Source organism: Doryrhamphus excisus, linkage group LG15 (assembly GCF_037039965.1).
Source record: "Doryrhamphus excisus strain RoL-2023G ecotype Guam linkage group LG15, RoL_Dexc_Guam_v1.1, whole genome shotgun sequence".
NCBI lineage: Eukaryota > Metazoa > Chordata > Actinopteri > Syngnathiformes > Syngnathidae > Doryrhamphus > Doryrhamphus excisus.
The window spans coordinates 18,079,248-18,107,196 of record NC_136371.1 but is presented as its reverse complement, the minus strand read 5'-3'; the positions used below and the strand labels follow the sequence as shown (position 1 = coordinate 18,107,196).

At 41.7% G+C, this 27,949-nt stretch overlaps 1 protein-coding gene across 1 annotated transcript; it reads left to right on the top strand.

Moving 5' to 3' along the window:
* The first annotated feature begins 802 nt into the window (after positions 1-802).
* Positions 803-27,866, top strand: rapgef3 (Rap guanine nucleotide exchange factor (GEF) 3). Its single transcript, XM_058050652.2, has 27 exons — positions 803-1,048; positions 7,424-7,468; positions 9,757-9,863; positions 10,018-10,139; positions 13,018-13,189; positions 14,965-15,049; positions 15,315-15,375; positions 18,721-18,797; positions 18,988-19,134; positions 19,200-19,300; positions 19,382-19,470; positions 19,557-19,635; positions 19,706-19,856; positions 20,060-20,142; positions 20,250-20,280; positions 21,573-21,645; positions 21,723-21,860; positions 21,938-22,035; positions 22,893-23,018; positions 23,969-24,150; positions 24,228-24,318; positions 24,395-24,445; positions 25,514-25,601; positions 25,688-25,752; positions 25,846-25,900; positions 27,222-27,293; positions 27,599-27,866. The coding sequence occupies exons 1-27, from the start codon at positions 965-967 to the stop codon at positions 27,715-27,717; spliced, it is 2,592 nt and encodes an 863-aa protein (XP_057906635.2). The 5' UTR covers positions 803-964; the 3' UTR covers positions 27,718-27,866.
* The last annotated feature ends 83 nt before the right edge of the window (positions 27,867-27,949 follow it).

Here is a 27,949-nt window from a genome sequence, read left to right as displayed (position 1 = left end):
TTATTGTAACGCTAATCACAACAAATTAATTTATCGTCATTTATGTAGCATTTTAACTTTATTTATTGTAACGCTAATCATAAAAAAATAATTTATCGTCATTTATGTAGCATTCCGACTTTATTTATTGTAACGCTAATCACAACAAATTAATTTATCGTCATTTATGTAGCATTTTGACTTTATTTATTGTAACGCTAATCACAACAAATTAATTTATCGTCATTTATGTAGCATTTTGACTTTATTTATTGTAACGCTAATCACAACAAATTAATTTATCGTCATTTATGTAGCATTCCGACTTTATTTATTGTAACGCTAATCACAACAAATTAATTTATCGTCATTTATGTAGCATTTTAACTTTATTTATTGTAACGCTAATCACAACAAATTAATTTATCGTCATTTATGTAGCATTTTAACTTTATTTATTGTAACGCTAATCACAACAAATTAATTTATCGTCATTTATGTAGCATTCCGACTTTATTTATTGTAACGCTAATCCCAACAAATTAATTTATCGTCATTTATGTAGCATTTTAACTTTATTTATTGTAACGCTAATCCCAACAAATTAATTTATCGTCATTTATGTAGCATTTTAACTTTATTTATTGTAACGCTAATCACAACAAATTAATTTATCGTCATTTATGTAGCATTTTAACTTTATTAAAAACAAACAGAGGCCCCACGTTCGCATGGTATCGACGCTGGTATCGGCGTGTGTATCGACCCGTCCACTCTTAACACGCACACCCACGCTCTGTGGGCAAACCACAACCAAGCGACCCGGAGACGAGGAGCACCGGGTTCGGCATGCGAGGTCCCGGGTCCACGCGAGGTCCCGGAGCGGTACCGTGGTCCTGCCGCGCGTGGGTGATGTCCACGTGACCGGGGGACTCGTGTCTTACTTGCGCGTGTCGACTTTGCTGGACGAACAAGGAAGGAAAAGATGCATCTGTTCCGGACTTACAATTACCAAGTGTTCCCGGACCGAAGCTCCGTGGACCCGCAGACCGTACGGGGGGTCAGCTGGGTGAGACGCACACGCACACGCACACGCACACGCATCTTCTATCTGTTTATTTTGTATATTTTATATTTTTATTTTTTAATAGATGTGTCTGCACCTAATTCAACTAAACTAATTCCTTCCTAGTATGTGTTATTATTATTGGTATGTGATCATATATCAATAAACCATTTCTGATTCTGATTCTGATCAAGTATAAAAATAATAAAAATATATATATAATAGAAAAAAATATTAAAATAATATTCCGAAAAAAAATCCACTGAGATTAATTCAGAATAAAGTTGAAATATTTGGGAAAATAAATACCTAAGTTGATGGAGACAATAGTTTTTCACTGATATGACCAGACAGTTGGAATATATGTATATAATATCTGCTTATCAGCATATCCATACATATGTATACATATCATACATATCATACATATCCATACCCCCCCACTCTGATGCTTAACTCCATCTATCTTCTCATGTCCAATTCCGCAACATGTATTTTCCATGTTGTACGAGTTATCCTACGCCAATCATACGCCAATCATACGCCAATCATACGCCAATCATACGCCAATCATACGCCAATCATACGCCAGTCATACGCCAGTCATACGCCAATCATACGCCAATCATACGCCAGTCATACGCCAGTCATACGCCAATCATACGCCAATCATACGCCAGTCATACGCCAATCATGCGCCAGTCATGCGCCAGTCATGCGCCAATCATACGCCAATCATACGCCAGTCATACGCCAGTCATACGCCAATCATACGCCAATCATACGCCAATCATACGCCAGTCATACGCCAATCATACGCCAATCATACGCCAATCATACGCCAGTCATACGCCAGTCATACGCCAATCATACGCCAATCATGCGCCAGTCATGCGCCAGTCATGCGCCAGTCATGCGCCAATCATGCGCCAATCATACGCCAATCATACGCCAATCATGCGCCAATCATACGCCAATCATACGCCAATCATACGCCAATCATACGCCAGTCATACGCCAATCATACGCCAATCATACGCCAATCATACGCCAATCATACGCCAGTCATACGCCAGTCATACGCCAATCATACGCCAATCATACGCCAGTCATACGCCAATCATGCGCCAGTCATGCGCCAGTCATGCGCCAATCATACGCCAATCATACGCCAGTCATACGCCAGTCATACGCCAATCATACGCCAATCATACGCCAATCATACGCCAGTCATACGCCAATCATACGCCAATCATACGCCAATCATACGCCAATCATACGCCAGTCATACGCCAATCATACGCCAATCATACGCCAGTCATGCGCCAGTCATGCGCCAGTCATGCGCCAATCATGCGCCAATCATGCGCCAATCATACGCCAATCATACGCCAATCATGCGCCAATCATACGCCAATCATACGCCAATCATACGCCAATCATACGCCAATCATACGCCAGTCATACGCCAATCATACGCCAATCATACGCCAATCATGCGCCAATCATGCGCCAGTCAATGCGCCAGTCATACGCCAATCATACGCCAGTCATACGCCAATCATACGCCAATCATACGCCAATCATACGCCAATCATACGCCAATCATACGCCAATCATACGCCATTCATGTGCCAGTCATACGCCAATCATACGCCAATCATACGCCAATCATACGCCAATCATACGCCAGTCATACGCCAATCATACGCCAGTCATACGCCAATCATACGCCAATCATACGCCAATCATACGCCAATCATACGCCAATCATACGCCAATCATACGGCAATCATACGCCAATCATACGCCAGTCATACGCCAATCATACGCCAATCATACGCCAATCATACGCCAATCATACGCCAATCATACGCCAATCATACGCCAGTCATACGCCAATCATACGCCAGTCATACGCCAATCATACGCCAATCATACGCCAATCATGCGCCAATCATGCGCCAATCATACGCCAATCATACGCCAAACATACGCCAATCATACGCCAATCATACGCCAATCATACGCCAATCATACGCCAATCATACGCCAATCATACGCCAATCATACGCCAATCATACGCCAATCATACGCCAATCATACGCCAATCATACGCCAATCATACGCCAATCATACGCCAATCATACGCCAATCATACGCCAATCATACGCCAATTTGCCATTTCCATCAGGTTGTGATTTGTATTGCTAATCCGATTGAACATGGAGACGCGTGTAAGCGATTCCTTATGAGCTCATAAGAAAACATACGTGTGGATTTACGGGATGGGATTATGGGATTCCATGATTTGTGTCACCATGCGTGAGGAATTGCAGGCCGGAGCAAGCCAAGGTTTTCCATGGACTGTAAGGCATTCCTGCAGACCGGGAGCAAGGAAGGGGAAGAAGCCGTGCTATTAATAGCGTATTGTTTATTGTTCAACATGGCCGCCACGCCAGGAAGATGGTGGATTAGCAAGGTGACCCCAGGAGAAGACGGTGCGGCCATCTTGGGACGTTGCTCTTCTTCTGCCGTGTCTACAAGGCACGGACGTGGTGTTTATTCACGTCGTCTTACATAATCAAAGCGGGGGGGGGTGGGGGGGTGATGGGGGGGTGAAAGTCCGTCCGTCCCGGTGCACTGAAAGCCACCCAAGTGAGACTTTTGAGGAAATAAAATCCGAGGGTGATAAAGGTTGTAAAGGTGCTCACGTGGTTGGTCATTTCAACTTCATTAACTTCATGAACACACAAGCACCAGATCCACACCACACACACCATCACCGCATGCCGCCATCACATGATTCTCTCTGACGTTATGGCGGCTCTGGCCACCTTTGCCATCACAAGAGACATTTGATCTTCTCTTCTGGTCAAGGAGAACAACCTGGACCTGCACAACTTTATGAAATGGATGGATGGAGGATGGATGGATGGATGGATGGAGGATGGATGGATGGATGGATGGATGATGGATGGATGGATGGATGGATGGATGGATGAATGATGGATGGATGGTTGGATGGATTAATGGGTGGGTGGATGGATGATGGATGGATGGATGATGGATGGATGGATGGGTGTATGGATGGATGGATGGTTGGGTGGATGGATGATGGATGGATGGATGGATGGATGGATGGTTGGGTGGATGGATTAATGGGTGGGTGGATGGATGGATGGATGGTTGGGTGGATGGATGGATGGATGGATGGATAGATGGGTGGGTGGATGGATGGACGGATGGATTAATGGGTGGGTGGATGGATGGATGGTTGGGTGGATGGATGATGGATGGATGGATGGATGGATGGGTGGGTGGGTGGGTGGGTGGTTGGGTGGATGGATGATGGATGGATGGACGGATGGTTGGGTGGATGGATTAATGGGTGGGTGGATGGATGGATGGATGGATGGTTGGGTGGATGGATGATGGATGGATTAATGGGTGGGTGGATGGATGGATGGATGGATGGTTGGGTGGATGGATGATGGATGGATGGATGAGTGGGTGGATGGATGGATGGATGGACGAATGGGCGGGTGGATGGATGGATGGTTGGGTGGATGGATGCATGGTTGGGTGGATGGACAGATGGGTGGGTTTATGTGTGGATAGATGGATGCTTGCATGGATGGTTGGGTGGGTCGGTGGGTGGATGGATGGATGGGTGGATGGTTGGGTGGATGGATGGTTGGGCGGATGATTGGGTGGGTGGATGGATGGATGGTTGGGCAGATGGATGGATGGGTGGATGGATGATTGATGGATGGATGGATGGTTGGGTGGGTTTATGGGTGGATGGATGGATGGATGGGTAGGTGGATGGATGATTAGGTGGATGAATGATGAATGGATGGGTGGATGAAAGCATGGATGGATGGTTGGGGGGGTTTATGGGTGGATGGATGGATGGATGGGTAGGTGGATGGATGATTAGGTGGATGAATGATGAATGGATGGGTGGATGAAAGCATGGATGGATGGTTGGGTGGGTTTATGGGTGGATGGATGGATGATTAGGTAGATGAATGATGAATGGATGGGTGGATGGATGGATGAATGGGTGAGTGGGTGGATGAAAGCATGGATGGATGGTTGGGTGGGTTTATGGGTGGATGGATAACTATCTTCTCCATATGAATAACTAGTTGATCCATAATTGTAAGAGGAGGACTTTATCAGATTATTTTATTCTGAATATTTCCACTTTATTCTTGCTGAGTTTTGATTGTTGTTGTTTTGCTGCTAGATGATCTTTTTAGAAGGTGCCTGCCAGTGGGGGCCGCACGTTGGACACCCCTGTTGGTTGGTCTAAGAAGCGTTGCGGTCCAAGATGGCGTCTTCTTTGGTGATCTCCCAGATCAGCAGCAGGTCAAACCAGTTGGTATAGTCGGGTCTGTCCTCCCTGGGACTGGGTGTCCATGGGGGCAAACTGGTTTGTTGGCATTTTCCGTCAATGCAGACCAAGGTCATGCATCATTTGAGTAAGAATACAACGGCCTAGACTGTACGTACTGTACGTGTATGTGGGTTATCTCCAACATGGGCATGGGGGCCATGTATGAACGCCTTATACGGCCCCCGCATGCCGTATGCTTGTGGTGTTTGTTATCCAGGTTTTCACCAACTTTCATCAGACTTGCAAGTAATTTGTCAAGGGACTTTGGGGGGGGGGGGGGGGGGGCATGCATCAGTGTCCTGTAATGTATATATATATATATACATATGTGTTTTTTATGGCGCCTTTAAGCCAAAGTGTTCTTTATCCGGCTTTTCACCACCTCCTGGTCGGACTTGCAGCTAATGAGCTCAGCCATTTCCTACGTGCAAACAATGAGAAGCATAAGCAGGACGTCCACACGGTCATGTGACCATAGCACATGACCATGTGGGGGGGAGAGACAAAACATACGTGTGTATTTGGGACAAAATCTTATTCTCTTTTATTTCAACCGAAAACCTGTTCCTGTTACAGCAGCTCGTATGAAAATCTATGCAAAGCTTTTTTCATATGCAATGAATTATGAAAAAAAAAAATGTCCCAACTAACATTAAATTAAATTAAATCCTAACCCTTTAATTTAATTTTATTTTTTATAAAGAAAAATTATAAATTTTATAAATTATTTTGATTTTTATAAATTAAATTAAACCCTAACCCTTTAATTTAATTTTTTATAAAGAAAAATTATAAATTATTTTATAAATTATTTTTATAAATTTTATAAATTTATAAATTAAACCCTAACCCTAATCAAATTAAATTAAATTAAATTAAATTAAATTAAATTAAATTAAATTAAATTAAATTAAATTAAATTAAATTAAATTAAATTAAATTAAATTAAATTAAATTAAATACTGGCAATACTGGTGTCCTTGTGTTGCTTTTGTATAAAAATTATATTAAATTAAATTTAATTTAACTTAATTTAATTTTTTCTTTAAATTTAATTTTCTCTTTAAATTTAATTTTCTCTTTAAATTTAATTTTCTCCTTAAATTTAATTTTTCTCCTTTAATTTAATTTTTCTCCTTTAATTTAATTTAATTTTTCTCCTTTAATTTAATTTAATTTTTCTCCTTTAATTTAATTTAATTTTTCTCCTTAAATTTAATTTAATTTTTCTCCTTTAATTTAATTTAATTTTCTCCTTTAATTTAGTTTAATTTTCTCCTTAAATTTAATTTAATTTTCTCTTTAAATTTAATTTTCTCTTTAAATTTAATTTTCTCCTTAAATTTAATTTTCTCCTTAAATTTAATTAAAATTTTCTCCTTTAATTTAATTAAATTTTTCTCCTTTAATTTAATTAAATTTTTCTCCTTAAATTTAATTTAATTTTTCTCCTTTAATTTAATTTTTCTCCTTTAATTTAATTTTTCTCCTTTAATTTAATTTTTCTCCTTTAATTAAATTTTTCTCCTTTAATTTAATTTTTCTCCTTTAATTTAATTTAATTTTCTCCTTTAATTTAATTTTCTCCTTTAATTTAATTTTTCTCCTTTAATTTAATTTTTCTCCTTTAATTTAATTTTTCTCCTTTAATTTAATTTTTCTCCTTTAATTTAATTTTCTCCTTTAATTTAATTTTCTCCTTTAATTTAATTTAATTTTCTCCTTTAATTTAATTTAATTTTCTCCTTTCATTTAATTTAATTTTCTCCTTAAATTTAATTTAATTTAATTTAATTAAATTTTTATACAAAAGCAACAAAAGGACACCAGGAATGAATTGCCAGTATTTTGTGCCTTATTTATTATTATTATTATTATTATTATTATTATTATTATTATTATTATTCTACACAGCCGCACGTGATGCAAACACATGCCATGAGTGACATCTCCGTGTCTCCTCCCCCTCACAGACGCCCCTCCCAGAGGCCTTGAACTCCAAGGACACCATGAAGCAGGTGAGTGCATCGCATGAAGCGCCACTTGAGGGCGGGGCCTCCGCTGGCATCCTCTAAAAGTGCTGAACGTGTGCTTTTCTTGCGTCCTCATCGCCTGCGCCGTCAGCCGTGCGAGTCTTAAAAATCACATTCCTAGAAAGGCAGGCGGGCACGAGGAGGCGGGCGCTCCAGACCCCCTCCCCCCCTCCCCCATCCAATATACTAACCCTACGTTTAGCAGCGGTTAACTTCTTTTACCGCTTGTAAGGCTGTTACTTAAAACGGACGGATGCAGCGTGGTCACGGTCAGATCGAGTCCGGTGCTCCGGTCACGCGGTCTCCGTTGATGGTGTCACATATCCTTGATTGACACTTCAAGTGTCCAACTTGTGCAAGACGATGGACTCCGTACTGCGTTGCACAACACAGCGCATGATGACAATCACACGTTTCATAGTCGCCTCCATGCATTCCGTCACGTTAACTGGAGTCATTGGCGTGGACCCACTGGGCCGTCAACGCCGTGTCATGTGACCGCGCCTTTGTGTGCGGCTCCATGAGTCCCACCTGCAAAGATCACATGATGATCTTGTAAACTGTTGAAGGCCAAAAAGAACCAAAGTTGCGGAAAGGAAGTGGAGGCGTCCTGGGTGAGATGCGGTCCCAGGTCACGTGGGACCCAGGGAGACCCAAAACTCAGCTTGGGAACACCCCGGGATTAGCCGAGCTTCGGCTTTAGCGTTGTGGGAAAGGCGTTTCCCGCCGTCATCATTCCGGGTGCGACTGCCAGCCCGGCGCCAGACATAAAAAATGACTTAATGGAAAGTTTGCGTCCCCTTTGGCAGAAATAACCTGAGAAAGTCCCAGCGGGGGTCAGAAGGAGAAAGTGGGCCCCTGGGAAACCCTGTGATGGACATCCCTGCAGTCATTTATTTGGGAACGCCAGGTCTGGGAACAGCCTCGGTTTGCAGTGCGTCCTTTATAACGAGGCGTCGTGTTTGAGTGGAACACACGTTCATATCATATCAGGGTTCTGTTTGAGTCCAAGGTTGTTAGGTTCGATTCCTCCGTCTCCGCCGTCATCACTAGGAACTGTTTTTATACAAATATGTCACTTTGGACCGTTGTGCTGTCACCTTAACGTTCCCAGATTACGACAACGGAACGCCATGTATGCTCAAAGAGCCTGGCGTATTTTTTGCCGTTAAATTCATCAAAGACTAAATTGTCCAAAGTCAACAAACACCGACGTCACGTTTAAGAAACATCCTAACTTGGTTTTGATGTTCACGTAAGGTTGATGAAAGACCCAACAGTCTGACTCAGGGTGTCAAAACCAACACTTTACTAACACTAAATTCATCAAACAGGAGCTTATCACTCAAAAGGTGTAAATACAAATATACAAACATGTTATAATGTATATAAACACGTTCATGTATTAATACTATATATGTAATATTTGAGAAATGCATTCATTGGGGCGCTGCAATGACATCAGCCTCCCTCTGGGCTTTGGGCTTAGAGTCCTCTGGCTCCCCCTGGTGAGAAATGACCTCCTGCAGTTTCTAATAGTTTGTCGTTTTTTCATGGCCCTTGATCGGCTCCCGGCAAATAAAGAGCTGACTGGTCCTTGAACGCACCACAATGCATCTTTTTATGACGTGTGGTATGTTTTTCTGTACATTTAGTTGGCGCGCCTTAAGCACTGAATTTACGGTCCCTACCTAATATTTACTAAACCACGTAGGACTGTACTTGGTCTTCAAAGTTCCCAAAAGCCTGAACCCACTGGGTCCAGCCAAGACTCTGGAAATACTTTCCATTTACAAAAGTAAAGAAAAGCGCCTGCCCTTTAGCAAACGCTTTCTTCTAGAAAGCGATCCACCAACATCTGAACGGCTTGTGGAACCACGAGAGCCAGGGCAGCGGGGGCGAGGGGGGGTGGGCGGCCAAATGAGCGTTCCGTTTTAGTTGGTAAAGCGTGAAATGGGCCGACACGGTCTTGTTATGAAAGACCTGTTTCTGCTTGGGTGACTATCAGGTTTTCACCCATCCCAGACCTTTTCCAGGCCCTGGACCGGCTCGGGTTGCGTGCGTGTGAGGGGGAGTGAGGAGGAAGTAAGTGGCCAGTGAATAGGGGGGGGCTGACCCAGGGCGGTCCAGAGGCCCGTATTCCAGGTTGTGAGGAGGTCAACCATTTTGTTACCTTAGAGATTCTTTTGTAGAACAGGAGGTCTCACTCCCTCACGAGATCCTACATCTCCCCTAAATGTCCCGTTTACACTTTTTTTGCCGTTTGTGTCAAGTTCCTGTCAGATCGCGTGGTGAAGGCGGCGAGGTCGGTCTACAGAGTCATGGTGGACAGGAACCCAGGACTGATCCGAGATAGGAAGCATCACCTCAAGACCCACAGGTGACCCATGAAGGTTTCTTTAAATGTCTGACATGTTGGGATGTTTTACAGCAAATGTAAACATTCCCGGTCCATTCCCATTCCCGTACTGTAAAACTGGACACATGGCTAAACTGAGGCTATGCTAGCAGGAATGTGGATTTGTTCTCCGCAGACAATGCTGCTCCGGCAAGGACCTGGTGGACTGGCTCATGAGGCAGAACGATGGCCTGCAATCCAGAAGCCAGACGGTGGGGATGTGGCAGGTCCTGGTGGACCAAGGCATTCTGGTTCACGGTAGGACACCGAGACCCGCTTCATCACGCGCGTCTTTTTAACTCTTTCAATAGCGAAGACGTAGTTCTAGACGTAGCCACAAGGTGGCAGAATTGGGAGGTAAAAACACACAGGAAGTGACAGAGCGTGGAGGAGCGTGGCGTGCAGAAGCTCACGTGCACACCCACACACGTGCGCACACGCGTGTTTAGTTCCAAATGTGAAAATTATCAATATTTTAAGGTATTATTTGTAAATAACTAGTTTTTATCGATGTAACACAACCCACATTTGTGTTGTTTATGTTGTTCTTTAGATGCTTGAGCTGCCAACAAAGGCTAAATATATTAGTGTCAGGCTGCACGGTGGTCGAGTGGTTGGCGCGCAGGCCTCAAGACCCGGGTTCAATTCCACCCTCGGCCATCTATGTGTGGAGTTTGCATGTTCTCCGCCCGTGCACGCATGGGTTTCCTCCCACATTCCAAAACACGCTAGGTTAATTAGCCACTCCAAATTGTCCATAGGTATGAATGTGAGTGTGAATGGTTGTTTGACTATATGTGCCCTAGGATTGGCTGGCCACCAGTCCAGCTGGGATAGGCTCCAGCACCCTCGCAACCATTGTGAGGATAAGCGGTAGAAAATGAATGAAATGAAATGTATATTTATCTATGTAAAAAGCTGCTGTTCTCCCTGTTTTAGTTGGGAACTGATATTTTCCTGAAACGTACCATGATCTACTGCTGATTGCGGAAAAGGGTAGAAAGAGACTTTTTGTTCTGATGAAAGAGGAGAGTCTAAATAAAATTAAAAATTAAAAATTAAAAATTAAAAATTAAAAATTAAAAATTAAAAATTAAAAATTAAAAATTTAAAATAAAAAATAAAAAAATTAAAATAAAAAATTTAAAGTAAAAAATAAAAAATAAAACATTTAATATTTATTAAAAATTAAAAAATGTAAAATAAAGTAAAAAAATACTTCAATTATGTTGGGAAAGCAGGAAGTGAACAAATTTTCAAAATCTTTCTTTTGGTAGGTTGCATGTTTATACAGCCAAGAAGACAATAAAAAATAAAAATAAAAATAAAAATAAAAATAAAAATAAAAATAAAAATAAAAATAAAAATAAAAATAAAAATAAAAATAAAAATAAAAATAAAAATAAAAATAAAAATAAAAATAAAAATAAAAAAAAATAAAAATAAAAATAAAAATAAAAATAAAAATAAAAATAAAAAATAAAAAATTTAAAGTAAAAAATAAAAAATTTAAAGTAAAAAATAAAAAATAAAAAATAAAAAATAAAAAATGTATTAAAATTTAAAAAATGTAAAATAAAGTAAAAAAAAATACTTCAATTATGTTGGGAAAGCAGGAAGTGAACAAATTTTCAAAATCTTTCTTTTGGTAGGTTGCATGTTTATACAGCCAAGAAGACAATATAGTGTGTACTTTAAAAAGATGATGCCTCCAGGAAGGATCCTTCAAAGATCAGCCAAAATCATTGAAAGTAGACGAGTGAAGCGGAATTTTCCTTTTTTCTTGGCATCGATTTGCATAAATGCAGCTAATGATGTGTCAGACAGCACTCAGACACTCTTAAGATGCGCTGATGATTGACAAAATCATCCAGCCAAGCGTCAACTAAACATAATAGAAGACGCATCGTCTCCCTGCAAGCCCAACGTCCAATCAGGCTCTCATCCAGCAAAGGGGGCTCTTGGACTAGATTTGCTCATATTTACATTCACTCCAGACATTGTGCAAGCGTCGAAAGGCACTTTAACACATCTTGCATTCAAAAGCTCTTTTAAAGCAAACCTAAGGAACAACGGTCCTCCATGCAACATTACGGGTGTCTTGGCTGGTCCACTAATGTTATAGTAGAGGATTTGGGGCAAAAATGATGCACTGCATACAACTCTGAATCGTCACCTTGATCCTGGCTGGTCCGCCACTATTATTTTTTTTTGGGAGGTTGCCACGGCAACAACAATTGTACTATTCTCCTTATTACTAGTTAAAGCTCAATGTGAGTTTGACTGGTTTATTACAAGGTCAACTATTCCATAGCGCTTCTTTAAAACCTGCCAAATGACGTGTCAAATCAGTATTGTCAATCAAAATGTTATGAATAATCACTCATGTTATTTAACTTGCTGAAAGCTTCATTTAAAGTAGTAGTCAGAAACAATCGGCGCCTGTGTGATGATGTCACTGTGACCTGAAATTTAAATTAAAAAAAAAAAGGTTTTTCAAAAAGCACAGCACACAACTCTGAACAGTACCAGAACCAGAAGTTGCGAAATGTGGTCCTGGCTGGTCCACTACTTTTATAGAAGGCTCGATGAGGTTTTTGGGGGTCGCCAGGGCAACATCTAAGGCTCCTTATTAGAAACTACAGCCAAGTCAGTAACAGATTGAGGCTTTTATTTTGAAGTCAATCATTAGATTAGCCTTTATTCATATGGTTTCTTTAAAAAGAAAGATTCTGTCACACTGTAATAGAATGTGGTACGAGTTTGGCTCTGGGATGCAGAGAGAGGCAAGGCAGCACAAACAGGAAATGCATGCAGAGACAGGAACTTACAACAATAAAACACAACAGTCATGCGGAACCTGATGTCACTTGTGTTATTGTACGATGTTTTAAAGTCACCATCTATTCAATTGGCATATCTGCGTTGCTAACAGCTGAGAGGTGCAAAAAAGTGTCCTGGCTGGTCCACGTTTATTTGGATTTGTCAGGATTGCCATGAGTGTGTTATTGTTTTGATAATCTAATGTGTGTTCATTCATATCAGACACTTATTGTAAATCTAAATCCACCCAAATGTTACATACAGCGTCTTTAAATGTATCCAGGTTGTATTATTCCCGTTTGTCTGTCCCAAGTGAAACACGAGTTGAACTTCCACGACAAGGACACGCAGTTCTACCGCTTCCTGGACTCGGAGTTCGGCCTGCACCACCTGACCAAGGACTCTGAGGACGAGCTGCAGGAGAGCCTGTCCCTGCTGTCCCAGCTGGGCCCTGACGCCCTGCTCACCATGATCCTCCGCAAATGGTCAGTGCCGACAACAAAGCGCCACATTCCGACGCATGCCGCCGTCGATGGCGACACGTGTCAGAGATCGCGGCACACGGGACCGCCGGAGGAGGTGTCGGGTTTTAAGTCCGCTTCCCAGGGAGGTCCGTGTTGGTTTTTCCTCTAAAGCCACAGAGGCTCCATCACGTGGTTGTGATTTTGGCCCAAAGTCTTTATAGTGTTCCTCTTGGGGAACTCAACACTTTCACTCTGGCAGGAAGTGAAAGGAAATGTTATTCAGGGTCAGCGACGCCGTTGGCGCCTTTCTCTATCCATGATGGCATGTAAACACATCACAGAAATATCATTTCATATACACATATATATACATATATATAAATTTATGGACACAGGGAAACTTTTTCCTCTTTGAAGGCATCCATTTTATTGCATTCTGTTGGTCATTTTTCACCTTCAGCAAAGTATTAACAAATACTGTACATATATGTATCCATATACAATACTTTATGTAAACATACACAATCTACATACTACATAATTGTAAGTCCATTCACACACATTATGTCAGCTTCTGTAGGTCAATTTACATATTCACATACACACAATGTAAGCATCTGTAAGTCCATTCGCATACACATAATGTAAGTCAATTCACCTACACACAATGTAAGTCAATTCACATACACACAATGTAAGCATCTGTAAGTCTATTCACACACACATAACATAAGTCTATTCACATACACATAATGTAAGTCAATTCACATACATACAATGTAAGCATCTGTAAGTCCATTCGCATACACATAATGTAAGTCAATTCACCTACACACAATGTAAGTCCATTCACATACACACAATGTAAGCATCTGTAAGTCTATTCACACACACATAACATAAGTCTATTCACATACACATAATGTAAGTCAATTCACATACATACAATGTAAGCATCTGTAAGTCCATTCGCATACACATAATGTAAGTCCATTCACATACACACAATGTCAGCATCTGTAATTCTATTCACATACACATAATGTAGGTCCATTCACATACACACAATGTCAGCATCTGTAATTCCGTTCACATACACATAATGTAAGTCCATTCATATACACATACTGTAAGTCTGTAATGCATGATTCTGTAACGTTGTAAGCATCTGTAAGTCTATTCACATACACATAATGTAAGCCTATTCACATACACAAAATGTAAGCATCTGTAATTCCGTTCACATACACATAATGTAAGTCCATTCACATACACATAATGTAAGCATCTGTAAGTCCATTCACATACACATAATGTAAGCATCTGTAAGTCTATTCACATACACATAATGTAAGTCTATTCACATACACATAATGTAAGTCCATTCACATACACATAATGTAAGCATCTGTAAGTCCATTCACATACATATAATGTAAGAATCTGTAAGTCTATTCACATACACATAATGTAAGTCTATTCACATACACATAATGTAAGTCCATTCACATACACACAATGTAAGCATCTGTAATTCCATTCACATACACATAATGTAAGTCCATACACATACACATAAAGTCTATTCACATACACATAATGTAGGTCCATTCACATACACACAATGTAAGCATCCGTAAGTCCATTCATAATCAACTGTCCATGTTTGTCTATTTACATAACACGCAGACATGTCCACTCATATTCTCCCATCCTGTGAAACAATGTTTGTCCATTCACACACGCGTACAATGACGTACTTTGTCCCGTATGTACTATGACTATGTTGTGTCTAGTCCCAGTCAGAGGAGTGCGGAGGACCTGGAGGTCATCTACGAGGAACTCCTCCACATCAAGGCCGCCGCCCATCTCTCCACGTCGGTCAGTTATTGTTGACCTCTGACCCCGATAATCCTCTTATCTGACATTCCAAAGAAGCAGAGACGTAGTACTGATGTACTTTAAAGAGTAACGTCTTGTTGTGGTACTTCTAATAAGGAGATCATTCATCCGTTCCTCCATGTTGATGTTTGGATGTTTGGATGTTGCCGGGAAGCAAAGCTAGCTGGACACGCTAGCAGGGGCACGCTAGCAGGGGTACCAACACCGTGACGGTGGATAAACGGACTTTTGGTGTCCCCTGCAGGTGCGAAAGGAGCTGGCTGCCGTGCTGCTGTTTGAATCCCACGCCAAGGCAGGAACCGTCCGTAAGTGCACCAACACCACACATTTCCACTTGGGAAAACTGGCTGACTCCCTTTTGATAGAGCGGGAATACAATCGGGAACGTTCCGGACTTTTCGTGTCTCCTTGATTCAGAAGTCAACCATGTGTCTCCAGGCCTCGAGGCACCCTGGGGTTCCAGCATAGAGTAGTCCTTTTTCCTAATGGCCCCACTTTGTAGACCAAGTCCACACTAGCATGTCTTGCTAACAACAGTGATCACATGATCACTTGTGGTCCTGATAGAATTGGACCTTTTTGCATTTGCTCCTTCAAGTTGCCTCCAGGCTATAAATACCTCATCCATAGTAGTTTTCTTTAGGAAAAACTACAGTAGTACTACATCTAAAGAGGAGATTTGTACATAGCGGTCATCAACAAGCAGCAGGTGTGTGATTTATGGTACACTGGAACACTTAACATTACAAACAGTGCAGGTAATATGGCTGGGTAGACCCCCCCGCCCCCCTACTATAGAGGTACGGGGGGGGGGGGATATCGGCTGTAAAAAAAGGAAACACTGTCGAAAATGCCCCCCCCCCACCGAACTAATTAACTAACCTTCGCCAATAAAAACAATCATGAAACGCCAACTTCATCCCGAACGTTTACCCCCCCCCCCACCAATTAATGATAATTAACAAAGGAAAGCAGCAGTTCCACTCACGGACGAGCATCCACCTGTCAGTCACCCTGGAGTTGATCCTCGGGTCCGGAACATGGCGGCAAAGTCCGAATTCCGAAGGCTGAAATCCGAGCGAAGGGAAAAGGAAATCCATCATCTGGTCTCCTGACAGGTTGACCTGACAGGTTGGTCCTCGTGGCTCGAACGCCGGCTCTCAGGAACGCCGGTCGGCGTGTGACGTCACTACCTTTTTCCCACCAACCACCCCGGACGCGCCGTATGAGTCATCTTAAATCCACGCCCCCTGCAGGCGTGCCTTGTCACCGCAGTGGCCCCCTGCTGGTGGAGAGGAGGAATGACAACAATGATGACGTACATAAAGCATGTGTACAACTCCTATAGATCTTCTTCTAGATCAGGGGTGCTCATTAAGTCGATCGCGATCTACCGGTCGATCGCGGAGGTGGTACTGGTCGATCGCTGGTCGATCGCGGCGTGACATTAAAAAAATATCATCCTAGCATCAATGCCGTCACTTGATTGATATACAGGGCAGCCATTCAGATGACAACTGAATGTTGCCCTTCGGGTGACCAATCAAATCAAACAACGTCTCTAAGTGCAGCAGAACTTACGACGTCAGCCTATCATTCATCCCCGTTACTTGATTGACATACAGGACAACCAATCAGATGACAACTGAATTTTGACCTTTAGGTCACCGCTCATGCGTAAACAACGATGCAAAGTGCTAAGCTAGTCGGCGAATTGCGTCAGATTTGAAGCCCTCGCTAAAGTTTATGGTCACTAAAATGAGTGAAGTAGCTGGACCAAGTAAAAAGGCAAAAACATATCACTTCCATACGGAATGGGAGGTGGACTTTTTTTTTCACAATGTCTTTTTCGAAGTGCGTTTGCCTGGCTAACCTTGCTAACCTGGCTAACCTGGCTAACCTGGCTAACCTGGCTAACCTGGCTAACCTGGCTAACCTGGCTAACCTGGCTATCAGCAGCTACTGTCCGGACTATGCATCCCTGGCTGATTCAATTCAGTGCAAGTCATCAAAGTAAACTCAGGTAATTAGAAAAAATGTTAATAGTTAATTATGTGTGTTTTGCAATATTGGCTCATTTGGTTATGTAAGGTACATCAACATACATTGTACGTACAAATAATCCTCAATACATTTGAAAATAAATAGATGTTTTGCATTTTTGTAGTGGGTAGATCATTTTGACTCGGTCATTTTAAAAGTAGCTCGCATGCTGAAAAAGTGTGAGCACCCCTGCTCTAGATGTTCCCCTGATGTTCCTCTAGATGTTCCCCTAATGTTCCCGTGATGTTACCCTAATATTCCCGTGATGTTCCTCTAGATGTTCCCCTAATGTTCCCGTGATGTTACCCTAATATTCCCGTGATGTTCCTCTAGATGTTCCCCTAATGTTCCCGTGATGTTACCCTAATATTCCCGTGATGTTCCTCTAGATGTTCCCCTAATGTTCCCGTGATGTTACCCTAATATTCCTGTGATGTTCCTCTAGATGTTCCCCTAATGTTCCCGTGATGTTACCCTAATATTCCCGTGATGTTCCTCTAGATGTTCCCCTAATGTTCCCGTGATGTTACCCTAATATTCCCGTGATGTTCCTCTAGATGTTCCCCTAATGTTCCCGTGATGTTACCCTAATATTCCCGTGATGTTCCTCTAGATGTTCCCCTAATGTTCCCGTGATGTTACCCTAATGATCCCGTGATGTTACCCTAATGTTCCCGTGATGTTCCTCTAGATGTTCCCCTGATGTTCCTCTAGATGTTCCCCTGATGTTCCCCTGATGTTCCTCTAGATGTTCCCCTAATGTTCCCGTGATGTTCCTCTAGATGTTCCCCTGATGTTCCTCTAGATGTTCCCCTAATGTTCCCGTGATGTTACCCTAATATTCCCGTGATGTTCCTCTAGATGTTCCCCTGATGTTACCCTAATGTTCCTGTGATGTTCCTCTAGATGTTCCTCTAGATGTTCCCCTAATGTTCCCATGATGTTACCCTAATGTTCCCGTGATGTTCCTCTAGATGTTCCCCTAATGTTCCCCTAATGTTCCCGTGATGTTACCCTAATGTTCCCGTGATGTTCCTCTAGATGTTCCTCTCGATGTCCCCCTAATGTTCCCGTGATGTTACCCTAATGTTCCCGTGATGTTCCTCTAGATGTTCCCCTGACGTTCCTCTAGATGTTCCCCTGACGTTCCTCTAGATGTTCCCCTGATGTTCCTCTAGATGTTCACCTAATGTTCCCGTGATGTTCCTCTAGATGTTGCCCTGATGTTCCCCTGATGTTCTCCTGATGCTCCTCTAGATGTTCCCCTGATGTTCCTCTTATGTTTCCCCGATGTTCCCCTGATGTTTCCCCGATGTTCCTCTGATGTTCCCCTGATGTTCCTCTAGATGCTCCTCTATATGTTCATCTAGATGTTCCCCTGTACATTGACCATGACAGAAGTTTTCCTACAGTTGAGTTTGGAATATAGTGATGCGTTTACAGACCCCCCTACCTATGCCATTCCAGATAGCACACCAGAACAAGCGTTCATTGCTGTCGTCCTCTTCCGTGTTGGGAACCACAATTGTGAAATCCAAACATGGATACTTTGATTCCTTTCTGGTTTGAAGTATTTGATGACTTTGAAGTGTTTCTTGGCCCTGCAGTGTTCAGTCAGGGCGATAAAGGTACTTCCTGGTACATCATCTGGAAAGGATCCGTCAACGTGATCACCCACGGGAAGGTAAGTCCAGCCGGGACCTCCTTCTGTTTTAAAACTGGACTCCATAGGCAATGATTGTTGACTTGGCCATATTGTACTGAGCAGCCAGGACAGACTAAAGCGTGTTTTAATGGGCGAGCTTCTTCAAAGTCTGCCTAGCAACAAGACAATTGAGTATCTGGACCAGGAAAAACGGTGTCCACGTCTGCAGGGTCTGGTGACCACGCTGCACGAAGGCGAGGATTTCGGGCAGCTGGCTTTGCTGAACGACGCCCCGCGTGCCGCCACCATCATCCTGCGAGAAGACAACTGTCACTTCCTGCGTGTGGACAAACACGACTTCGTACGCATTCTCAAGGTGGGTCTGGCAACACGTCACCACGTGCACACACGCATCCTGGACCTTCTCTCTGCTCCACTCAGGACGTGGAGGCCAACACGGTGCGGCTGGAGGAGCACGGGAAGACGGTGCTGGTGCTGGAAAAACGTGCCGACTCGGCCCAGCTGGGAGGAGCCGGAAACAAGTCAGGACTTTTATTGTGAAAAGCGATGTCACATGGGAAGCTCTCATGGTGATGATGATGATGGGCGGGTCCTTTGGGCAGGTACACAGTGATGGCAGGAACGCCGGAGAAGATCCTGGAACACCTCCTGGAGACGCTCAAGTTGGACTCCGGCGGTGGCGACGCCGTCGGTGAGATCTTCTCCTCCTGGTCTTCTTCTTTTCCTCTCTTCCTGGGACTTTGATTGACATGTGCGTCTGTTTTTCATGGCCGCCAGATTCGTGTGTGAGCGACTTCCTGCTCACCCACAAAGTCTTCATGCCGTCCAATCAGCTGTGTCCGGCGCTGCTGCAGCAATATCCTTCCCGGGAAGCGTAGGGAGGAAGTAGGTCTAGGTTCTTGGTTGTTCCTTAACCAGCGGTGCACCTACCACGCCCAGCTCTCCGAGGGCTCCGAGCAGGAGAAGGCCGCCTACGTCCTCCACGCCAAGCAGAAGGTGGTGAAGCTGGTGGGCCAGTGGGTGGCGCTCTACGGCCTTCTGCTGACAGAAGACGGCGTGGCGTCAGACTTCCTGGAGGTGAGGAGAGGAAGTCTCCGCCCCTTTAAGAGATCATTCTACGCAACAGGCATGTTTTCACCTTTGATAATCATCCGGAGTGCATGAGAAAGCAGAAGGCACTCGTAGCTGCCGCCGTGGCGTGGAGCTTATGAAGAGACCGATACATCCGGATGTTGCCTACAGCCGCAGATGCCCGTAACGATGCTTTTGGAATATTTCAGAGGCTGAAGGAAGACGTGGCCGATCATCCGCCGCTCTGCAGCGTCCTCAGAGAACAAGTCATGGACAGAAGAAGAACCAGAGGGTGAGAAGAACACCTTCATGCCGTCCAACGACTGATTGATTGATTGATTGATTGATCATTTCAGCAACTTTCACTTTCACTTTCACTTTCACTTTCACTTTGACCAGGATGGATAATGGATACCACTCACTCAGCAGGGTAAATACATCCTTGCTTCCTTGCTTCCTTGCTTCCTTGCTTCCTTGCTTCCTTGCTTCCTTGCTTCCTTCCTTCCTTGCTTCCTTCCTTGCTTCCTTCCCTCCCTCCCTCCCTCCTTGCTTGCTTGCTTGCTTCCTTCTTTCCTTGCTTGCTTCCTTCTTTCCTTGCTTCCTTCCTTCCTTGCTTTCTTGCTTCCTTCCTTGCTTGCTTCCTTCCTTGCTTCCTCCCTCCCTCTCTCCCTCCCTCCCTCCCTCCCTCCCTCCCTTCCTTCCTTCCTTCCTTGCTTGCTCCCTTCCTTTCTTCCATCCTTCCTTCCTTCCTTCCTTCTTTCCTTCCTTGCTTGCTTCCTTCCTTGCTTGCTTCCTTGCTTCCTCCCTCCCTCCCTCGCTCCCTCCTTCCCTTCCTTCCTTCCTTCCTTGCTTGCTCCCTTCCTTTCTTCCATCCTTCCTTCCTTTCTTCCATCCTTCCTTCCTTTCTTCCATCCTTTCTTCCTTCCTTCCCACCTTCCTCTATTCTTTCTTCTTTCATCCATCCTTTCCTCCCACAACTCATCCTCTCCTCCTTTCCTCCTTCCTTCCTTCCTTCCTTCCTTCACTCCTTCCTTCCTTCCTTTGTTGCTTGCTTGCTTCCTTCCTTCCTTCCTTCCTTTCTTCCATCCTTCCTTCCTTTCTTCATCCTTTCTTCCTTCCTTCCCACCTTCCTCTATTCTTCCTTTTTTCATCCATCCTTCCCTCCCACAACTCATCCTCTCCTCCTTTCCTCCGTCCTTCCTTCCTTCCTTTTACTCCTATTCATCCTTCCTTGCCCGTTTCTTTACTTTCTTCCTTCAACCCTTCCTACCACCCATCCTTTTTTCATTCTCTTCTTCCTCCCTTCCCTCCTTCCTAATTTCCATATACGTATTTTGCATCCTTCCTTCCTTCTGTCCTTATTTTCAGTTTTTTCCATACAACCTTCCTTGCTTCCTTCCTCCCTTCCTACTATCCATCCTTGCTTCCTTCCATCCACCCATCCATCTTACCTTGCTTCCTTCAGTCCTTCCTACTCATCATCCTTCCTTGCTAGTATTCATCCTTCCTTCCTCCCTTTGCTCCTTCTGTCATCCCTCCTTTCATCTAACCTTCCTTCCTTCCTAGCTGTCTTCCATCCTTCCGTTCTATTTTGCTTCCATCCACCCTTGCTTCCCTTGCGTCCTTGCATCCTTGCATCCTTGCATCCTTGCGTGTGTTCCAATGAGGAGGAGAGGAGGAGCCTTGTGGAGACGGAAGCCTGTGATGCCATGTCGTCCCCAGAAGTCCTTCAGCTGGTTCTGTCCGAGCGAGGATCCGCCAGGGAGGATCCAGCCAATCAGAGCGCAGGATAAAGGTGGGGGGGTGGGGGGGTGACTTTTTCTGCTTCCGAGACGGAAGAGCTGACAGGGCTGTTTGTTGTGGGCCACGTAGTCTTGTACCGGATCCACACGGCGGACCACCGGGCGCTCACGCTCACGCTGCCCGTCGATGCCACCGTACAGGAAGTGATGTCATCGCTGGTGAAACCCGGAGGAGATCACGTCCTGGTCAGGATGACCTCGGCGGGAGGTGAGCCCCACCAACCAACGAAGCCTTTGCCTCCTCGCGGTTCTCCGTGTACGCTAACGATCGGGAACCCACCACAGAACGCGCCGAGCTGAAGCTGGACGCCTCGGCCGTCTTCACCGCGCTCGGACTCAACGAGAGACTCTTCGTCTGCGCCGCCGCTCAGGTGGAACATCTGGTGAGATGCTTTCTCTTTGCTGCGTCGGGAAGTGGGGCAACGTCGCTCCTGCCCCTGCCTTCGTGATGACTCGGGAATTTTTTTATTTTTATTATTAAATATTAAAATATAAAAAAATAATATTCATTAAATATAATTTAGATCAATATTTTATTTTCAGAAAATTAGAGGGGGGTTGATGAAAAGGTATTTATTCCTGGAGAATTTGTTTTTTGTTCTTTTTCATATTTTAGCTCAAAATAATATATAATAATATATATAATATAATCATATTTTTAATAATTAATATTTTAATAATATTTTTAATGATGTGTTATGTTAAAAAATGTATTTTTACATGTATTTTTTTCAAAACAATATTTCTCTTGGAAAATACTTTCATTTCTAAAAAAAAAATTTAAGAAAAAAAATAGTTTTATAAATTTTTTGAATTTCCAATTGTTCTTAAATATGTTTTCATCAAATGTATTTATATGTATTTATTTCTGTTCTTGTAAAATGATTTTTTTCTTATAATATTTTCTTCCTCAAAGCAATACATTTTACAAAATGTTTGTAAAAAATGTTTCCATAGAATAGTAGTTAAAAAATTAAAAAATACTTTTTTCCAAACAATATTATAAAATATATTTTATTCTCATAAAATGATTTAGTTTTTCTTTGAAAATTATTAAGAGGAAAATGAGATTTTATTTATATTTATTTATATTATATAATTTTATTTTTTTATTTTATAAAAGAAGTGACGATTTAATGACAAATTGTAATTGCTCCTTTTCATGCACGTGGTAAAGGTGTAACAGTTAAAGTGGTACTTGAGCGGAACCTTTGTCTTGCATGCGGGACTTCCTGTCCAGACGCCCCTGAGCGAGCAGCAGGGCCCGGAGCGAGGCAGCGCCACCACCCTGGAAGTGATGTCCTCCAAGGGCATCGCCGGGGAACTCACCAACTACGACTGGGAGCTCTTCGCCGCCATGCACGAGGTCAGACCTTCTGACCGCTGCTGCTCCACGGCGCCCTCTGCTGGTGGAATATTTACACTACAAGTCAGCCAGCTGCTAAATACAGCACAAAAAAAGACAGCATTATTTCAAATAATTATCATTTTTAGATATATCCTTTTTTAAAAAAAAAATTCTAAATAAATCTTTGAAAAAAGTACAAAATTAGATAAAATAATATTAATGCATAATATTAATATGTTGTAGAAAATAAATAATTGGTGTGACGAAGAAAGGAACTGTTTATGTTATTGTCGTTTAAAGTAAAAACATAATTATGCTTAATGATAAATATGTATTTAAATAAGTTGAATAGCATAATATACTTGAAATATGTTTTGTTTTCTACTAATGTTAATAAATTAAACAATAATTTTGTAAAAAAAAATACAGACATTAAAATGATGTGTTCATGATCCAATATTTTAAATATAAAAACAGTATTTCTGATTTTAATTATTTTAAAAATTAGATAACATCATAATTACAGTAATTAATAATATTAATATGTTGCAGAAAATTATATTTAATATTTGCAATGTGCATTTTTATATAATTTTAAGGACTTTGTTTTTTTAAATACATTTAAACACATTTAAAATTTGATCAAATAATAATAATAATAATAAACATTAATGTTAAAATGTTGTAGAAAATAAGATATATATTTTTGTTATATTTGTAATATCCATAATTAAGATAATATATGCCTTTATTCGTCCCTCAGTGGGGAAATTTGCATAAATTGTATAAATATTTGTAATAAAGTATACATTTAATAGTTTATTTGTATATTTAAAATTAGATAAAATAATACTAACAGGAATGAATAATATAAATAAAAATCATTGGATATATTTGTGTTAAGTATTTTTATATTTTTGTACGTATGTTTCCATATATGGTGACGTTTTAAATGTGTCCCGGTCCAGGTGGAGCTGGTCCACTACGTGTTCGGGCGCCACAAGTTCCCGGGCGCCATCACGGCCAACCTGGAGCGTTTGGTGCGGCGCTTCAACGAGGTCCAGTACTGGGTGGTGAGCGAGCTCTGCCTCTGCGAAGACCTGGTCAAGCGAGCCGTGCTGCTCAAGAAGTTCATCAAGATGGCCGCCGTGTAAGACGCTTCCGGCTGCGGCGTCCGTCCGTCCGTCTCGTCCGCACGAGGTTGACTTTGACTTGGTGTCCTTTCAGATTAAAAGACCTGAAGAACCTCAACTCCTTCTTCGCCGTCATGTTTGGTTTGAGTAACAGCGCCGTGCAGAGACTCTACAAGACCTGGGAGGTGACGCCTCGGCGCCGTACGACTTTCACGACGCTTAGCTTTGCACTTCCTGTCTTCAAATGCTTGTCCTCCACAGAGGATCCCCGGCAAGACCAAGAGGATCTACTGTTCCTACGAGAGGATGATGGTAAATTCACATCTGCAGCCTTTAGCTTGGCCTCCTTGGTTACTCCTTCTCCTCCTCCTCCTCCTCCTCCTCCTCCTCCTCGCACGGCTTCTTTTCTTCCAAATCCCAGCAGGACTTCTTCTTCTACCGAGATTCTTTGTTTTGGGGAGGGACATTCAGAATGGGGGTTCATGGGGGCAAAATAATCTTTGTTTTCATGGATACGTTTCATGGTTTTAATTGTATACTATATCACTTTATTCCTATTTTTTTAAATACAAAAAAATATTGTTTTTATTGTCATAAAAGGAAGATTTTTTTTTTTTTTTAACCAAAGCAATCTTTTTTTTTTTTTCTTCCCCAAAATTGTGTAAGATATGAGTTAGCCTGGAAAAGTAACACTTCTTTTCATTGTTTTTTTTTTTTTGAAATATACTTATTTTTCCTCAAAACATTTTTCTTTGTCAAAATTATATATTATTATATATTAAAAGTTTTCTAAGTTTTTACTTGGAAAAAAAAATTCTTGTTAAAAAAATGTATGTATATGTATTTTATTATTTTAAAATGAGTTTTTCTTTTATAGGGTTTTTTTAGTTTTTTAAAATTACTAAAAAATACTAAAATTTCTTCGAAAAAACTATTTTCTGAAGGAAAAAATTGTATATATTTTAATTTTATGATTGCAAAAAATATTTTGGAAAAAGTAAAAGTTATTTTGTCCAAAAAATATTTTATTGTCACTAGATGTTTTTTTTCTTCTCAAAACTGTTTTAAATTTTATTTTAGAAAAATTATTCTTGTTGAAATTAGTTTTTGTCTTTGAATATTTTTTAAGGAAAATAATATTTATGTGTATAAATTTTATTATTGTAATTTATTTGTCTTTTTTTCTTGAAATTATTTTTATGTCCAAATATATGTATTTTTTCCTTCTCGATAAAATACCATTTCTTTTCTCACAACAATATATTTTTCCTAAAAAAAGAAGGTGTTTTATTGTGAGAAGATGTGGCTATAAATGCCCCATCTGGATCATGCCTGCTCTGCATGAAGTATAAAAGAGGTGTGCCCGTGTGTTGCCTTCAGGATCCATCACGGAACCACAGAGCGTACAGGCTGGCTGTGGCCAAGCTGAGTCCGCCTTACATCCCCTTCATGCCGCTCATCCTCAAGGGTAAGTGGCGGGGGTCAACCCCCCCCCCCCCCCCCGATCCGCCCCCCATTTTTGTGCTCTACAGAATCCGTGTCTTCTTTTCTCAGACGTGACCTTCATCCACCAGGGGAACCCCAACCTTGTGGAGCGACTGGTCAATTTTGAGAAGATGGTAGGTGATGGACCTTAGGTGGTAGGTGATGGACAGGTTACCATGGAAACAAAACACCTTGGGAACTAAGGAATGTCGGAATGTCATCCACAGCGAATGATCGCCAAAACCGTCAGGATGGTTCAAGTGTGCAGGAGGCAGCCTTACGGTGAACCTTCATCCTCTTTTACTGATGACTGTTACTTACGTATATCGCTGACTGTGCACACTTACAGCACTGTACCATGCACACTTACTGTACTGCAATATGTACACTTACAGCACTACCATGCACACTTACTGTACTGCACTATGCACACTTACAGCACTTTACCATGCACACTTACTGTACTGCAATATGTACACTTACAGCACTACCATGCACACTTACTGTACTGCAATATGTACACTTACAGCACTACCATGCACACTTACTGTACTGCACTATGCACACTTACAGCACTTTACCATGTACACTTACTGTACTTCACCATGCACACTTACAGCACTGCACCATGCACACTTGCAGTACTGTACCATGCACACTTACAGTACTGTACCATGCACACTTACAGTACTGCACTGTGCACACTCACAGTACTGTACTATGCACACTCACAGTACTGTACTATGCACACTCACAGTACTGTACTATGCACACTTACAGTACTGCACTATGCATACTTACAATACTGCACTGTGCACACTCACAGTACTATACTATGCACACATACAGTACTGTACCATGTACACTTACAGTACTGTACTATGCACACTTACAGCACTGTACCATGTACACTTACTGTACTTTACGGTGTACACTGACTGTACTTTACGATGCACACTTACAGCACTGCACCATGCACACTTACAGTACTGTACCATGCATACTTACAATACTGCACTGTGCACACTCACAGTACTGTACTATGCACACTTACAGTACTGCACTATGCATACTTACAATACTGCACTGTGCACACTCACAGTACTATACTATGCACACATACAGTACTGTACCATGTACACTTACAGTACTGCACTATGCATACTTACAATACTGCACTATGCACACTCACAGTACTATACTATGCACACTTACAGTACTGTACTATGCACACTTACACTACTGTAATATTACAATATAGTATCAGTGCCTTATTTATTATCATTTAAAGGTTTTTCTAAAAAAAATGTTATATTTTAAAATATTTTTTGTAAAGAAACTATAAGCATTTATTGCTAGTAATAATAATATAATTATATTTAGTTTTAATTCATATTAAAACATAATCATTATTATGTGAAAAAAATATTGTTGCAATGATTATTTTTATTTTAAGTATTATTACTTAAAACATTTACAATTGAATAGCAATAATGATAACGTAATTTTTATTTTCAATGAATATTAAAACATGAATGAATATGATTATTATAATAAAAATATTGATGTCATGGCCAATGAATGCCTTTTGACGTCCCTGCAGTGCCGTCGTCGCCCCAGAGAGGATTAGCCGATCGGATGTTTCCCGAAGGTCCCGCTGCTCGCCTTTCCACGTGTAAGCGCACGCTTCAAATATGTGTCACTTTCATTTTATCTGTCATTTCGGCTATATTTATTTTAATATATACATTTATGACAAAAATGTGTCAAATTTACAAGAAAATCGTCATAATTAATTATTCTTTATTATTAAAAAGTCATACATGTCTGAGAAAAAAAAGTTGTAAATCTACTAGAATGAAATTGTACTTTTTTCTTGTAAATTTACAAATGTATTATTTTCAAAAGTTGTGAAATTAATTTTCATTCAAAAATATACTTGGTCGTAACAGGCTGGCTACTTGGTTTTTGCGTTTCCAGACTCTGACCACGCCCCCCCCCTGAGTAGCCCCAGCAACATCCGCCATTACATCCACCACCTGAAGGTGATCGACAGCCAACGCAAGCTAACGCAGCTATCAAGAACGTTGGAAAGCTAGCAGCAGTCGGCGTGGCGGCCATGGCGACGGACCGCTAAAGAAACCACGCCAACCTCTCACTTCCTGGTCAGTCGTTGCTAAACCAATCACTGCTCACCGCCGTCCTGTACATGCTTCCTGTTTCATACGCTATAAATTATTTTCCCAAGCGACCTGCGTCTCCATTCGGGTCAAAAGAGAAAAGCTTTATTTCAAATACAAACAGGACAAGGTTGACATTTAGCTAATCACC

What these genes read in the sequence shown, in the direction of transcription:
- rapgef3 (XM_058050652.2), top strand. Translation starts at nt 965, where the DNA reads ATGCATCTGTTCCGGACTTACAATTACCAAGTGTTCCCGGACCGAAGC. An exon ending in ACCATGATCCTCCGCAAATG is followed by an intron (nt 13,190 to 14,964) that starts GTCAGTGCCGAC and finishes TGTTGTGTCTAG; the next exon opens with TCCCAGTCAGAGGAGTGCGG. An exon ending in CGCTGCTCGCCTTTCCACGT is followed by an intron (nt 27,294 to 27,598) that starts GTAAGCGCACGC and finishes TTGCGTTTCCAG; the next exon opens with ACTCTGACCACGCCCCCCCC.